This window comes from Choloepus didactylus, chromosome 4 (genome assembly GCF_015220235.1).
Source record: "Choloepus didactylus isolate mChoDid1 chromosome 4, mChoDid1.pri, whole genome shotgun sequence".
Classification (NCBI taxonomy): Eukaryota; Metazoa; Chordata; class Mammalia; order Pilosa; family Megalonychidae; genus Choloepus; species Choloepus didactylus.
Genome location: NC_051310.1, coordinates 92,134,861 through 92,150,437, shown reverse-complemented (window position 1 = coordinate 92,150,437; position 15,577 = coordinate 92,134,861). Strand labels below are relative to the sequence as shown.

The 15,577-nt window shown below is 46.3% G+C and overlaps 1 protein-coding gene across 7 annotated transcripts in view; it reads left to right on the top strand.

Moving 5' to 3' along the window:
* The first annotated feature begins 3,785 nt into the window (after window positions 1-3,785).
* The window catches only part of RLBP1 (retinaldehyde binding protein 1), a 63,934-nt gene continuing 52,142 nt past the window's right edge, over window positions 3,786-15,577 (top strand). For 3 of the 7 annotated variants that reach the window (XM_037833017.1, XM_037833018.1, XM_037833016.1), the window contains exons 1-8: window positions 3,786-4,210; window positions 6,423-6,527; window positions 6,793-6,921; window positions 8,055-8,259; window positions 9,906-10,084; window positions 12,238-12,396; window positions 13,983-14,093; window positions 14,405-14,589. In XM_037833017.1, coding sequence (XP_037688945.1) covers window positions 6,516-6,527; window positions 6,793-6,921; window positions 8,055-8,259; window positions 9,906-10,084; window positions 12,238-12,396; window positions 13,983-14,093; window positions 14,405-14,563 — 954 coding nt within the window. In that variant the 5' untranslated portion in view covers window positions 3,786-4,210; window positions 6,423-6,515 and the 3' untranslated portion in view covers window positions 14,564-14,589. Of the gene's footprint in view, window positions 4,211-6,402; window positions 6,528-6,792; window positions 6,922-8,054; window positions 8,260-9,905; window positions 10,085-12,237; window positions 12,397-13,982; window positions 14,094-14,404; window positions 14,590-15,482; window positions 15,557-15,577 lie in introns of those variants that run through there. The other 4 variants (XM_037833014.1, XM_037833015.1, XM_037833020.1 and 1 more) reach the window with 4 other exon arrangements.

Sequence of the window (15,577 nt, the reverse complement as noted above, 5' to 3'; positions counted from 1 at the left end):
CCAAAAGACATAAAATTACAGATCCAAGAAGCACAGCATACCCCAAACAGAATAGTTCTGAATAGGCCTCTGCCAAGACACTTAATAATCAGATTATCAAACATCAAAGACAAAGAGAGAATCCTGAAAGCAGCAAGAGAAAAGCAATCCATCACATACAAAGGAAGCTTAATAAGACTATGTGCGAATTTCTTAGCAGAAACCATGGAGGCAAGAAGGAAGTGGTGTGATATATTTAAGATACTGAAAGAGAAAAACCGCCAACCAAGAATCCTATATCCAGCAAAACTGTCCTTCAAATATGAGGGAGAGTTCAAAATATTCTCCGACAGACAGACAATAAGAGACTCTGTGAACAAGACACCTGCCCTACAGGAAATACTAAAGGGAGCACTACAAATTGATAGGAGAAGACAGGAATGAGATGTCTGGAACACAATTTTGGGTGACAGTAGCACAGCAATGTAGGTACACTGAACAAAGATAACTATGAATATGGTTGAAAGAGGAAGATTAGGATCATGTGGGACACCAGAAGAAAAGAGGAAAGATAAAGGCTGGGACTGTATAACTCAGGGACACCTAGAGTGTTCAACAATTGTGATAAAATGTACGAATATATTTTTTCACGAGGGAGAACAAACGAATGTCAACCTTGCAAGGTGTTAAAAATAGGGAGGCATTGGGGGAAAAATACAGTCAACGTAAACTAGAGACTATAACAGAATCATTGTATTATGCTTCCTTTAATGTAACAAAGGCAATATACCAAGGTAAATGCAGATAAGAGGGGGGCATAGGGGAGGGGTGTGAGACACTTGGCATTGGTGGTGTTGTCTGACTCTTTATTCTACTTTGATTTAAGGTTATCTTTCCTTTTGCTGCTTCCTAGCTGTCATGTTTTTTTTTTTCCTCTTTCTTTTTTCTTTTTCTTTTGCCTTTCTCCCTTCTTTGACTCTTCCTCCTGCTTTGTGGAAGAAATGTAGATGTCCTTATATAGATAATGGTGAGGGTGGTGAACACATAAATATGTGACTATACAGGGAACCATCGATTAATTACTTAGGATGGAATGTATGGTGTGTGAACAAAACCATCTTAAAAAAAAAATGGATTGATGATGAAACCTTGAGGGCAATATACTGAGTGAAACAAGCCAGACACATAAGGACAAATATTGCAGGGACTCACTGATAGGAACTAATTAACTATGTAAACTCATAGACATGAAATATAAGTTACCAAGATACAGAACGAGGCTAAAGAATTGGGAGTGGTTACTTAGTATGAGAAGAATGTTCAACTAGGATGAACTTAAATATTTGGAAATGAACAGAGGTGACGGTAGCACGTTGTGAGAATAACTAACAGTGCTGAATGGTGCATGAATGAGGTGGAAAGGGGAAGCTCAGAGCCATGTATGTCATCAGAAGGAAAGTTGGAGGTTAAAAGATGGGAATGTATAAAACTGAATCCTGTGGTGGGCAATGTCCATGATTAACTGTACAGATATTAGAAATCTCTTTCATGAACCAGAACAAATGTATGACACTACAACTAGAAGTTAATATTAGAGGGGCATATAGGGAGAAAACATATACCAATTGCAAACTATATACTACAGTTAGTAGTATTACAACATTCTTTCATAAACAGTAACAAATGTACTATACCAACACTACCAGTCAACAATGGAGTGGGGGTGGTTAGGGATATGGGAGGATTTGACTTTACTTTTTTCTTTTCTTTTCTCTTCTTTGTCTTTATTTCTTGTCTGGAGTAATGAAAATGTTCTAAAAATTGACCAAAATTAATTGTGGTGATGGATGCACAGCTGTATGAGGGTACCAGGGGCAACTGATTGTACACTTTGGATCTTTGGATAATCGTATGGTATGTGAGCAATCACAATAAAAAAAAATAGATGAAGAATACAGTGGGATGGAGGGGATGGAAAGATTTAGATGTTCTTTTTTGCTTTTATTTTTATTTCAGAGTAAGGAAAAGTTTCAAAAATTGATTCTGGTATGATGTGCTGTGAATAACTGTACACTGTAGATGACTGTAGGGTGTGTGGATATATCTCAATAAAACTGTATTAAAAAAGAGTAAATGAACAATGGGGGGAGGAGGGGAATGGATGTTTCAGATGTTCTTTTTTATTTTAATTTTACTTTTATTTTTTGGAGTAATGAAAAAGTTCAAAGATTGTGGTGATGAATGCATAACTATATGACAATACTGTGAACAACTGATTATACACTTTAAATGATTATATGTTATGTGACTATATCTCAAAAGATTGCATTAAAAATAAATTATATTAAAACTCAGTTCTTTGGCCACATTAGCCCATTTGGAGTGTTCAACAGCTCCATGTGGCTAGTGGTTACTCTATCTGACAACATGGGACCAGGCATGGAGCAAGGAGCAGAATGATAGAAAGGAGGGGATCCCCAACTCCAGAGAGGACTTGAAAAGGAAACAGCCCAAGAGCCAGGCCAGCAGCCCAAGCAGAAGTCCGAGACGACTCCTCGGCACCCCAGGATTTAAGCCTCAGGCATCACAGCCTGCTTGAGAGGAAAGGTCCGGAGTGGGAGGTCAGGTGAGGCTCAGGGGTTGCTCCCAGACACCCCACCCCACCCCCAGTGACACTCTTGCAAGCTCCAGGGTGTCCGGAGAGGACACAGGGTTGGAGGAGATCCCAAACCTGTCCAAATAGCAATGGGTGGAAAACTGAGAACTATTTCTGGGAAAAACAAAACAAAACAAAACAAAACCAAAACCAAAAAGCATTTCTGGCAATGGATTTAGGATAATCATCTTCAAAGCTCTGTGCACAGGAACTTCACCCTGCCCTGGGCAGCTCCAGGTTGCAAAACCACGACCAAGAGTAGGCCCTATAGGAGGCTGATTGGGGCTCAAATCAAGCATGAGGTAGGTATTTTTTAACCTTTTAGTTTGAAATAATTTAAAACTTACAGGAAATTTGCAAAAATAGTCCAGAAACAATACGTAGAACTCCATCATACCACCACCACCCAGATACCCAGATTTACCAACTATTAGCATTTTATCACATTGTTATATCATTCTCTCTCATCCATCCATCCATCTCTCTCTCTAATCTATATCATCTATCTGTGTATTTTCTAAACATTTGAGAGTAGGTGGCAAACATCATGCTCCTCTAACACTTTAAACTTCCATGTACATTTCCTTAGAACAAGAACAGTCACTTATGTAACCACCTTAAGTACAGCTATCCAATTCAACAAATTTAATATTGATATAAAGCATACAGTAGGTATGAGTTTTAAAACAAGGAGAATTGTCTGGTAGTTGAGGGGCTGCAGGGTTTTTTTTTTTGTCATACAGAGGGCTGGATAATATGAGTTCTCTACCTAGATACCTACTGATTCTGTTTTTGAGGTAACTACCAAATTTTACCGAGCACTTACTATGTGCCAGGCACTGAGCAATTTCATCCCCATGAAAGTCCAAGCCTAGTCCTTTAATTATCCCTGCTTCTCAGAGGAGGAAACTGAGTCATTGAGTGGTGAAATAACTTGATCTCAAACTAGAGATGGTCTCAAACTGGAGCTAGGACTTAAATGTAGATAGCCTGGTTCCAGAGTAGGGCAGCCTATCTTGTTATCTCCCTGCTCAACCTTAACCAGCTACATTTTCTAACTGGCTCCACTTGCTGTGGAGGTGAGAACTACTACCACTGCCTGGCCCTGCTGGCCTGGGGTAGTGGGCAACAGGACAGGATTCGCCATGGCTGCTATGCATCTGTAGTCATTTACAATTTTCCTTTGCCTCTTGCAAGTCTTACCCTGGAGGATGTTCTCTCAGAACCCCCTGTCATCCCCATGAGTGAGGCAGCAGGGAAGAGGGAATGGGGCTGACCCAGATCCCACTCCCAGGGCCTGGCTTCCACATGGCTGAGCAGGAACTAGGGAGCAGGCGCGCACAAAAGAGGGCTTTGATATGACTCCAGCCAGGCTGGGGCCTCTCCCTTCTTTGCTAACCCTGTTTTGGTCTCCTTGTGAGCCTGATTTAATGGAAAACTGGGGGCGGTGAGAAGTTCCTTGTGACACACTAATCCCGACCTGCTGACTAGACCATGTCCCCAGCTGAGGCAACCTACAGGCTCCAGAAGGACTCAGGACCAGGTGACCCCAAGGAGGAGCTGCTGACCTGGCAGGTAGGTCAGTCCCAGGGGCGTGCTGGGCCAGGAACCCAGGCCTGCGGTGAGGAGTTGGGGGTGGGGGCACGGGGTTGGGGAGACCACATCCCAGGCTGCCGACGAGCTGAAACCAACTGGCCATTCTCCAGGTTGGGCCAGACCAACCTGATGGCAGGTTTAGCAAATAAAAATATAAGATGCCCACTTAAATGCGAATTTCAGGTAAACAACAAATGTTTTTTTTAGTGTAAGTATGTCCAAAATATTGCATGGGACATATTTAAACTAAAAAGTGATTTGTTGTTCACATGAAATTCATATTTAACTGGGCATCCTGTATTTTATCTAGCAACTGAGATATCAGGGAACAGAGTCAAAATGGAGTGAGGGGTGGGCCTTTTTTCACTGCAATCAGTGAGTAGCACATAAATCGGTATTTTTAAAAATTAAAATTAACAGCTTGGACATATTTAGAAAGGAGCTGCTGTGCTGACTTTAACCATCTGTTTCTAAGAGTGAACTGTCAGAGTGGGAGGATCCTACTGGTGTGCTTAACTGGGTAGGGTTGACCAGCCACTACCCCTCCTGTCTGAGCTCCTTGGGGTAGCTCTGTCAGCCTCTCCATTCCTGTTCCAGCAAAATCCAAGTGACAGCACAGCAGTCTTTCATTCTGTCTGTCTCTATGCCTGCATATTTGGAAGTCTACCAGTCAGACATGACTTAGATTTGGTTTCCATCGGTGGGTTCTGGCCCCAAGGCTTCCCCTGCCGTTGCTGGGGAGGGGCAGAAGATGAGAGACCCTGATATATTCCCTGGGATCCTCCAAGTCTCTGCATGCAAGTTGGAGTATGGATCAATATGATACTAAGGAAGGGAAGAGGAACTGTTTCAGAGCAAGACACTATGCTAGGCACATTGCAGACATTATACGATTTTCATTATGACTATCTTTGGTAAGTATTATTATTATCCCCCATTTGCAGATGAGGAAACTGAGGCTTAAAAGATTGAGTAACTTACCTAAAGTCACACAGGTGATAAATGACAAAGCCTGACTCACGCCCCGGTCTTTCTGACCCTTAACACCAGCTTTCTTTCCCATGGTGTTTGCTTGGAGATGTCTTGGCTTTAGCTGTCAAAGCAGACTCAGTGTTGGCAGATGTAGGTTCAAGTCCCGGGTCAACCTTTTACTGACTGAATAGGTGATGGAACTGACCAGTGGGAACCTGGTCAGGGGCAAGTGTAGGATGGTGAAGGGTCTGTGAAGGAACCAGAGACACTAAGATGGCAGAAGAGAAAATCTGGAAACAAGAGCGCTGTCTCCAAAAATACTCAGTGGGGAGCAGCTGGTCAAGTGGGGAATGGACGAGATTCATTTTGGTGACCAGGCACTACTCATGCATACATTATTTCATTAAATCTTCATAATCCTTCCATCCCCCTTTCACAGGGGAAAATGAAGGCTCAGGTTAAATCACAGAGTTTGCAAGTGGCAGAGACAGGATTCGAACCCAGGTCTGATTTTTGTACCATACCAGCCTGCCTCTTGGTGCTGATAGGAAGTAACAACTCGGGACAGAGTCCTGATCCCTGGCTATTTCTGACTGTGTGACCTTAGACAAATCATTTATTTTCCTGGACCTGCTTCTTCCTACACAACCTGGGAATAGTAATATTGGCCTTGACTCTGAGATGATGGATTTGAAAATAATCAGTGCACCACAAAACACAGAACACACACCCAGTGTCCTGATTATGTTACTGGTCATTGCCCCTCCAGGGGATGAATGCATTGGGAAAAGGGCAGTCCACTAGGCTGGGAAGTTTCTGGGGGTACCCCTCTGGATTGGGGGAGGGGGGTGACAGAAGGGAGGAGGGACAGTCCAGGAAATTGAATCTGATGGGTGGGTTTATCCTCAGAGACCTTGTGACTGAACGGGAGCCAGCCCCATGGTTTTTGCTTGGCTAGGCCAACTCATCTTAAGGGTTCAGTTTTTAGGTATTTGTGTATGAATCACTTCTTAAAAATGTTCCCAAAATGAAGCCCAAGGACTATCTGCTTCAGAGACATCTGGGGTGCTTTAAAATGCAGGCCATGGGCCCAGGCCAGACCTCCAGAATCAGAATCACAGGAGGTGGGGCCCAGCCATCTGCATCTCTAAGGAGTGCCCAAGTTTGAGATCCACCGTTCTGAGACGATAATGGAACAGTTTTTCTAACGCCCCTGCAGCTCTGACTTCCTGTGCTGGGGAAGGGGCTGCCTGGAGAAGCCCTGGAGGAGGTAGGGCCCTTCGTCAGAGAACTCAGTGCTGTCAGAGGTAGCATGTCAGAAGGGGTGAGTATCCCTGGGCCCCACCCAGGGCTCTCCTTCACCTGCTTCCCCTCCTTCCCTCTCTCCCTCCCTGCTCCTCCATCAGCTGGTCTGCCCAGGGGAGTTGGCACACACCCCTATAACTTCTCTGTGGCCCCTGACCCAAAGGGAGACTAAACCACAACGCTGGGCAAGAGCTTAACCTGGTTTAGGGTCTGGCACACCCGTGTGCCTGGTTCACTCGGGCTGCGTGGCCTGTTCTGCTTCTTCCTGCCTCCTCCCTGCCCAGGTGAGCATGTTCCGCGTGGTCCCTGAAGAGGAACAGGAGCTCCGTTCCCAGCTCGAGCGGCTCACAACCAAGGACCACGGGCCTGTCTTTGGCCTGTGCAGTCAGCTGCCCCGACACACTTTGCAGAAGGTGAGGTGGTCTAGGGTGTGGGGAGGGGCATTTGGGGAAGCCACGTGGGGGAACTCTGACAGCATCCTCTGTCTTGTAGAGAGAGTCCAGCCCTGGCTCTCAATTTCATCCTGGGCCTGACGGACTGACCTAGCTTAGGGGCCATCCTGGAGGGCAGGGCCATGGCTGAGACTGAGCTGACCGGCCACCAGTATGGATCCCTGAAACCAGTGCTGGGGACTGGGGAACAAGGATCTAATTGCTGCCCCCACTGCCTAGTTGAAACCTAAGTTCTAGAACCAGACCCACTTCCAACTTGCTGTGTGACCTTGAGCAAGTTGCTCTACCTCTCTGGGTCTCACTGTACCTATGAAAGATGGTTGGACCAGCTTGGAGGTTACCAAATTCTGCTCTCTGCAGGCTGGTAGAGCTAACCTGGGTCTGCCAGGGAAGGTGAGGTGGGGGTTAAGTTGAGCCTGGCCCCTTGGCTTCTATCGGCTCCCCACAGGCACTTCCAGTGTCTCTCTGCTCTATAAGAATCTTTGGTCTGGGTGATTTCTGAGGGACTGGCCAGGCCTTGCCTTCTGGGCCTCTCACAGGAATGGTGCTATTAACCACCCCCCCTGACTCCCCCTCTTCTGCCCTCCCCACTGGTGCTGTCCTAGGAGAGGGCTGCCAGGATGCCTGAGAGGCACACTGAACCGTTCTCCCAGGCTAGCAATGGGGAGGCATGAGAGGCTCCGGGGCTAGGGCAGGCTGTCATCTGCCTGGTATCTTTGTTTTTGAAAAGGTCAAAATTAAGCCTGGGAGGTAGCAGAGTGAGGTAATTAGAAGTGAAGCCAGAGCGGGAGTCCCAGCTCCAACCCTTTCTATCTGGGTGCCCTTGCGCAAGAATTGGCACTTCTATGCCTCTCAGTTTGCTCATCCAGGAGATTAATGTATAGTGCTAAGCAAGGGTTCAGTAAGTTTAAACTGTTATTGTTAGAAATATTTTGGCTGTTGGCTATATCCCGCAAGCAGAAGAGTGATGACCCAGCTGCAGCCCCCTCAGCCTGTCGGGCACGGGGCTGGGGGCGAGAACTGGCCACCTGTGTTTCCGGCCCCTCCATGGCGCCTACCCGTGACTCTTCGCCCCACTCCCACTCCTGTTGCAGGCCAAGGACGAACTGAATGAGAGGGAAGAGGCTCGGGAGCAGGCGGTGCGAGAGCTGCAGGAGCTGGTGCGGGAGCAGGCGGCGGCTGGGGAGGAGCTGGCCCGGGCGGTGGCCGAAAGGGTGCAGGGCAGGGACAGCGCCTTCTTCCTGCGCTTCATCCGCGCGCGGAAGTTCGACGTGGCGCGCGCCTACGAGCTGCTCAGAGGTGAAGCCCGCGCTGGAGGGACGGCCCTGGTAAGGGGCGGGAGGTGGTCTTGAGGATGGTGTTCACCCTCACCCAGGCGCTGAGGAGAGGAGAGCCCCCCCTTCCCCGCCGTGGGCAAGTCACTCTCTCTCAGCCCCCATATCTTCATCTGTAAAATAGTTCACCATTTAGCTGCCAGGATACCTTTCGGCTCTGACAGTGAACAAATGAACGAACGAACGAACGAACGAACGAATGAATGAATGAATGAATGAGTGATTCTGTCTGTCAGGACCAGATTCCTAGAGGTCTGGCTCCTTTCTCCTCTCTCCCAGTCTTAGGGCTCACTGAGTAGAACCGGATACCCAAATTGAGTGCCCAGGATGCCAGGATGTAGAGGGGTTTTCCCTTCCAGGTGCTGGCCCTCAGTGCCCAGGCTTTGCTCTAGAAAGCTGAAGAGAAGGCAGGTTTGTGCCTAGCTCACTACAGGTTTCATGCAAGTTGTAATGGAAGATGGTGCCACCAGCCCTCTGTCCTCTGGCCAGAACTGCCCTGCCCCTGTGGGCTGGATGAAGACAGGTTTCCTAAGGAACCAAGTGTTGGCGGCTGTTGGAGGGAAGGGGTGTCTGATAAGGCCTTGCAGGCTAATGGTTTTCACTTTCTTACTTCTTCCTTCCTTCCTCAAATGTTAATTCAGTGCCACAGTGTGCCAAAACCAGGCTTAGGCCAAGGGATTCAGCAGAAAACAAAACAAAGAATCCCCTGCCCAGCCCTTGTGGAACTTATATTCTATTGGTGGATATAATAAACCAGAGAAATAAACTGAAAATGTATAGACTGTTAGATAATAAGAGTTAAGAGAAAAATAAAGGCAGTGCGTAGAAAGGATTGAGGGGTTGAAATTTTAGGGTAGAGTGGTCAGGAAGGCCCCAGTGCACAGAGAACCTTTGAAGAAAGGCCTGGAGGAAATGAAGGAGCTGGGGATGGAGACATCTGGGAAAAGCAGTCAGGCAGTGGGAACAGCAAATAAAAGGCAAGGTACTGGGAGTGTGCCTGGAGTGTTCTGGGACCAGTGAGAAGATCAGCTCTCCCTTGACAAGCCCCTGAGCTCCTCCTCAGGGCCTGGTCCCTCCAGGGCCTTAAATTTGGTGGTAGAGACCGTTGAGTTGTTCAGGATGGGTAAGGATGGGGTTTGTGGGAAGGAGAAATGCTGCTAGAATCAGGAAGGGCCTCTGTGTCTCGCTTGGGGTTTGGATTTTATCTGGGAGTCTTCCCCTCAGCCTTGCCCTCGTGCCCCAGTGCCCACCCTCCCCCTCAGTTAACCTGTGCGCAGCAGGAAACCCTCATACCTATGGAAAAGAGAAAATTATAAGTAGCAATCGTCCTCCTATCTAGGATTATACCTCATGTTTGTATAGTTTTCAAATGATGTTCATACCTAGAATCTCATTTGATTACGACAGTTTGATGAGAGACCAATATTATCATCCTGATCTTTGGAGAGGAAACATGGGGCTCAGAAAGGTTGAGTGTCCTGCTCAGACACACATGGGACATACCTGGAGGAGCCCAGATCTCTGGGCTCTCACGGAGGGCCACCCCAGGTGGTGGGGTGGGGCAGGGGAGGACGGCTTCCTGAGGGGAGCTCCTCTGCCCTCCCCCTCCAGGCTACGTGCACTTCCGGCTGCAGTACCCTGAGCTCTTTGACAGTCTGTCCCTGGAGGCAGTCCGCTGCACCATTGAGGCTGGCTACCCTGGCGTCCTCTCCAGTCGGGACAAATATGGCCGCGTGGTCATGCTCTTCAACATTGAGAACTGGGACTGTGAAGAAATCACCTTTGACGAGGTCAGTGGGGGGCTCGCCTGGCTCCCTCCCCCAACCCTGGCCTCTACAGGACCCTTATTCCTGGTCCCCCAGGGGTCGAGATCTGTGGGAGGAAAGGCGGGCAGCCACCTCCCAGCAAGCCCTTTGCAGGCAGGGGGATAATGATACGATGTGCAAAGCAGCTCTGCAGGCTGGGCCCTCTGGCCAACACGCAGCTGTCCTCCCCTCATCCCAGCCAAGTGAGAGTGACAGCTTCAGGCTGTGAGCCAGGGGTGGCCCTGCCAAACCCTGAAAGCTGAGAGCAGCAGAGGGAACAAGGATTAGTGGACTGTGGGCTGGGAGAGATTCTGGAAAGTGCAGGTTCCAACACATTTAGCAAATGTGAAGATCGAAGCCCAGAGAGGTTGTGAGCAACCTGCCTGAGGTCACAGGCTGAGAATGGGGCCTGGAATCCACAGGCTGGCTCTGTGTGCTTTCTACACGTGGGATTCCCCGTTCCTCGCCCTTCAGAGGGCTGCCCCAGATTGGGGAATTAGGGTTTGTCTTCTGGGAACTTTGCATGTATCATCGAGCCTTTTAAAAATAGTTTTTCTTATTTTAAAAGTGAGTATAAATTCATTTTAGAAAATGCTATCCAGTTCTCCAACACCATTTATTTTAAAAAGTCCATCTCTTTCCTAGTGATTTGAGATGCCATTTTTATTATATTCTATATCTCCATATGCACTTGGTTCTATTTCTGGACTTTCTATTCTGTTCCATTGGTCTGTTCGTGCTCCAGCACTGCACTGTTTTAATTATGGGGATTTTATAGAATGTTGAGTATCTGTTAAGGCTGGTTCTCTCCTTTTTGCTCCTCTTTTACAGGGTTTTTCTAGCCATTCTTACATGTTTATTTTTGCTTGTGAACTTCAGAATTAACTTGTTTAGTTCTATGAGAAACATTGTGAGTATTTTTCTCGGGATCACATTAAATGTAAATACAACTTGTGGAGAATTGATTCCTTTTTGAGTGTCACCTCCATGGCCAGTCATACTATCCAGAAACAAGAGATGTCTTCCCTTTTATTAAGGCCTACTTTTGGGCTTTCAGGAATGTTTTGAAGTTTTCCTCAAAAACCATTTGCATATTTCTCATTAACTTTATCTTAAGTATTTATTTCATGGTTGCTATAAATGGGCGTTCTCTTCCTTTATATTTTCTGATTATTGTTTTTATATATGAAGATTATTGTTTTGTATGTTAATTTTGTATCCTTGGTATTTAACTGAATTCTTTTGTTATTTGTGTAAATTTTATAAAGGATTCTCTTGAGTTTTCCAAGTATACTATCGTATCACCTGTAAATTGAGGAGAAAGTCTTCTTTTCTAGTTCTTAGGCCCCTGATTTATAAATAAAAAAAAAATTTGCATTGGCCAACATTTCCAACACAGAGTTAAATGGTGGTTGAGATAGTGAACATCCTTCTTTTGTTTTTTACTTTATTAGGAATGACTCTAGTGTTTTCCCATTAAAAAATACGCAGGCCTTAGGATTGATGCATTTATATGTTAAGGAAGAGACTTGAAAAATATATATTTACAGATATGTGTGTGTGTGTATATAGATATATTTTCTTATTGCAAAAGCAATACTACTTATTTTAGGGAATACAAAATAACCACAAATTTAAAATCACCCACTATTCTACCACCCAGAGCAGAGATTTCTACTATTGACATCTTTCCCGTATTTCCCTAAACATATACAAATATATTCTTCTTATAAAAATGGTATTATACTATATAAATGATTTTCTAATATACCTTTTAATATAATAATGTGCCATGAGCATTTTCCTGTATCATTACTCTTCTGTGTCATTTTTAATTGTTTCAGAGTCTTCCACAAATGCACCATAATTTAACCTGTCCTATTGCTGGGTATTTAGGTTGTTTTCAATGTTTCCATTATTATTAAGCATGCTGAGATGAACACTCTGGCATCTAACCACAGATGTGAACTTCAAGGTTATTTTCTTGGAATACATTCATCAAGGTGGAATGTCCCGGCTCAAAGCTGGTAGCAAGTTGCCCCCTGTAAAGGCTGTACCCGTTAGCTCTCCCCTCAGGACTTTGAGTCTTGGTTATCCTTGTGGGTTGAAACTTACGGCTTGTTCACTCTGTGCCCAAGATCTTGCAGGCCTATTGTTTCATCCTGGAGAAGCTACTAATAAACGAGGAAACTCAAATTAACGGGTTCTGTATCATTGAAAACTTCAAGGGCTTCACCATGCAGCAGGCAGCCGGGCTGCGAGCCTCAGATCTCAGGAAGATGGTGGACATGCTCCAGGTGAGGTCTTGGAAACCTGTCCTGCAGGGGTCTCTCACGGGTAGGAGGTCTGGTTCCGTTTCATGGTGCTGGGAGGGACCAACTGGTGCTATAAAGAGCAAAAACGACCATCAAGTCCCAACCACAAACACTTGTGTGTACACACAAACACTTGCCGAGTGTTCACATTCATTATTTTATTTACTCTTTGAGAGAAGTCTCTCCCTGCTTCATTTTACAAACTAAAAACTGAGGCTCAGAGCTTTAAGTGACTTCTCAAGGTCACACAGCTATAAAGTGGCAGAGGCTGGACTTGAACCCTCATCTTCTGATCTGGAATCCATGCTCTGCCTGCATATGTTATGCTGCCTGTCTTTGAGTGTGAATTTATCCAGAGGAAGAGATATCACCAATCCCCTGGTAACTCATTCTTTTTTTTTAAAATATAGTTTTATTGAGATATATTCATATAACCTACAATCATCCACAGTGTACAATAAATTATTCACAGTACCATCATAAAGTGTGCATTCATCACCAGAATCAATTTTTGAGCATTTTCCTTATTCCAAAAGAAATAAAAATAAAAGTAAAAAAGAACATGTAAAACATTCCATCCCTCCCCAACCCACCCCATTCTTCATTTAGTTTTTGTCCCAATTTTTTTACTCATCTGACCATATACTGGTTAAAGGGGGTGTGAGCCACAAGGTTTTCACAATCACAGTCACACCATATAAGCTACATAGTTATAAGTTGTCTTCAAGAATCAAGGTTACTGGGTTGCAGTTTGACAGTTTCAGGTATTTCCTTCTAGCTATTCCAATACACTAGAAACTAAAGAGGGATATCTATATAGCACATAATAATACCCTCCCAAGTGACCTCTCGACTCCATTTGAAATCTCTCAGCCACTGAAACTTGACTTTGCTCCACTTCTCTTCCCCCTTTTGTTCAAGAAGATTTTCTCAGTCGCACGATACTGGGTCCAGGCTCATCTCTGGGAGCCATGCCCCACATTGCAAGGGAGATTTCCATCCCTGGGAGTCATATCCCACACAGTGGGGAGGGCAGTGAGTCCACCTGCAACGTCAGCTTAGAGAGGCCACATCTGGGTAACTCATTCTTATATATGCTAACATGTCAGAAATCCTTTCTTTGAGCCAACCTTAAGCCTGCTATGTGTAGCTGGGAAAGGAGGGGTGGGAGGTAGGGTTCAAGAGTGGGGCCAAAACATGACAATAGTGTCCCTGTGGTCTACAATAATTTGCTGTCCACTTAGCAGGCAAGTGTGTTTGAAAACACTCGGTCACCTAAAAACCAAGCAAGACTACGATTTCATTTCTTTACCTAATTCTAGGGATTTATGCAACAGCAGGGAGAGGACTGGGCTGCATGGCTTCTGGGGCTTCCTTCCAGCAGCTGGAGCCACAGTGAGGCCAGGGCTCCCTTGTTGCTGGCCCCGGGATGGAACATTCTGTGGGCTCTCCTCTGGGGCAACTTGCATGATGCTGGATGAGTCTGTCCTTGTGCCAGGGGAAAGGCAGTAGGGCAGTGAGTGGGAGGCCACTGGTGCCATGAGGCAGGGCTATCTCTGTCACTGCAGGATTCCTTCCCAGCCCGGTTCAAAGCCATCCACTTCATCCATCAGCCGTGGTACTTCACCACAACTTACAACGTGGTCAAGCCCTTCTTGAAGAGTAAGCTGCTCCAGAGGGTGAGTGCCTGACCTGCACAGAGAAGGTGCTCTGTGAACGTCTGTTGAGTGAATAAGTGACTGTGGGACAATAGCAGGAAAGAAAGTTCATGGAACAAGAGGGGTGAGGGTGGGGGTGAGGAGGAGAGCCTACCTGCCATGCTCCTGAACAGAGTGGATCCCACTGACAACACAACCTGGAGGCCTGTGGAGAGGGATGTCACCAGGCAGAGTTTGCATGCTGTGGCATCGTCCTCCTGTCCCTTCCCTCTGCTTTATGCCTCAATCCTTGGACCCCTCCTGCTCAGCTCCATCTCCTGGCTTCCTTGCAGGTCTTTGTCCATGGAGATGACCTCTCCGGCTTCTTCCAGGAGATCGACAAGGGCATCCTGCCTGCTGACTTTGGGGGCACACTGCCCAAATACGACGGCAGGGTCATTGCCGAGCAGCTCTTTGGTCCTCGGGCCCAAGCTGAGGACACAGCCTTCTGAGGACGTCTCCTGCCGTCTGAGTCATGGTTAGCATCCCTGGGCCTCTTTTCAGCTGTCTTGGACCCAAAAGACTCAGAAAAGGGCTACCTGGACGACTGGTTCACCAAACCTCCCTAAGCTTGGGTGATCTCAGGTGTCACCATTCTTCTATGTGGGTGGGGAATAAAGTAGGGGGAATTCCCTTGAACAAGAAGAGTTGGGGGCTGTTATATTCCTCCCTGCCTCTGAAGCTTTAGGACAGTGAGTTTTCAAAAGACCTAATTAGGCTTCACAATAATTTCCCTTGTAACAGTTCTTCTACCTAACTCTATGAAAACAGGCAAACAGGCTGGTTTAAAAGATTTCCCTACCTCCTGAAAAAATAGAAAGAAAAGAGGGGGGGATATGATATGGCAAGCCCAGCAATCTTGGCAGCTTGTAGGCAGGCAGAGGATTTCCCACACGGATTCCGGGGTGGAAGCAGCATTGCAGTGGTTCCATCCGGGGATGGCCTGCTCCCCTCAGTCAGGTGGTGTGCAGTGAGGGTCAGCAGCGTGGACTTCCTCTCAGGGTGGCCGTCATGTCGTCCTCCCTCTGTGGGGTCTCTCCTCCAGACCCCTTGCCTCGACGGAGGGTTTTACTTAGATTTATCAATGATACCTTCTCTGCGCATTCTATCTTCAAGTAATTCTTTGCACTTAAAGCTCTTCTTTGTCTTTAGTTTCAAGCACTTTGCAGTGCTGGACTTAACACTTCCTTAGCTCTGCATATTTTGACAATATAGTTGTCTTGAGACTTGTCTGCACTTGCCTGGGGGATTATCTTCTTTTGGGAATGAATTATTCTTGGCCTACCTACCTGTTGGGGCAGGACCTTCCTGCTGTTTCCTGGGCTGTGGTTTCCCTCTTCAATCTGATCCCATCTATTTTCCCTCCTTCAGGAATTTCTGATTCACCGAGAGTTCTCTTTCTTGTTTTCCAAGAAGAGGAAGTACATTAAATGGATATTGACGTACATATATATGCATTTATTTTT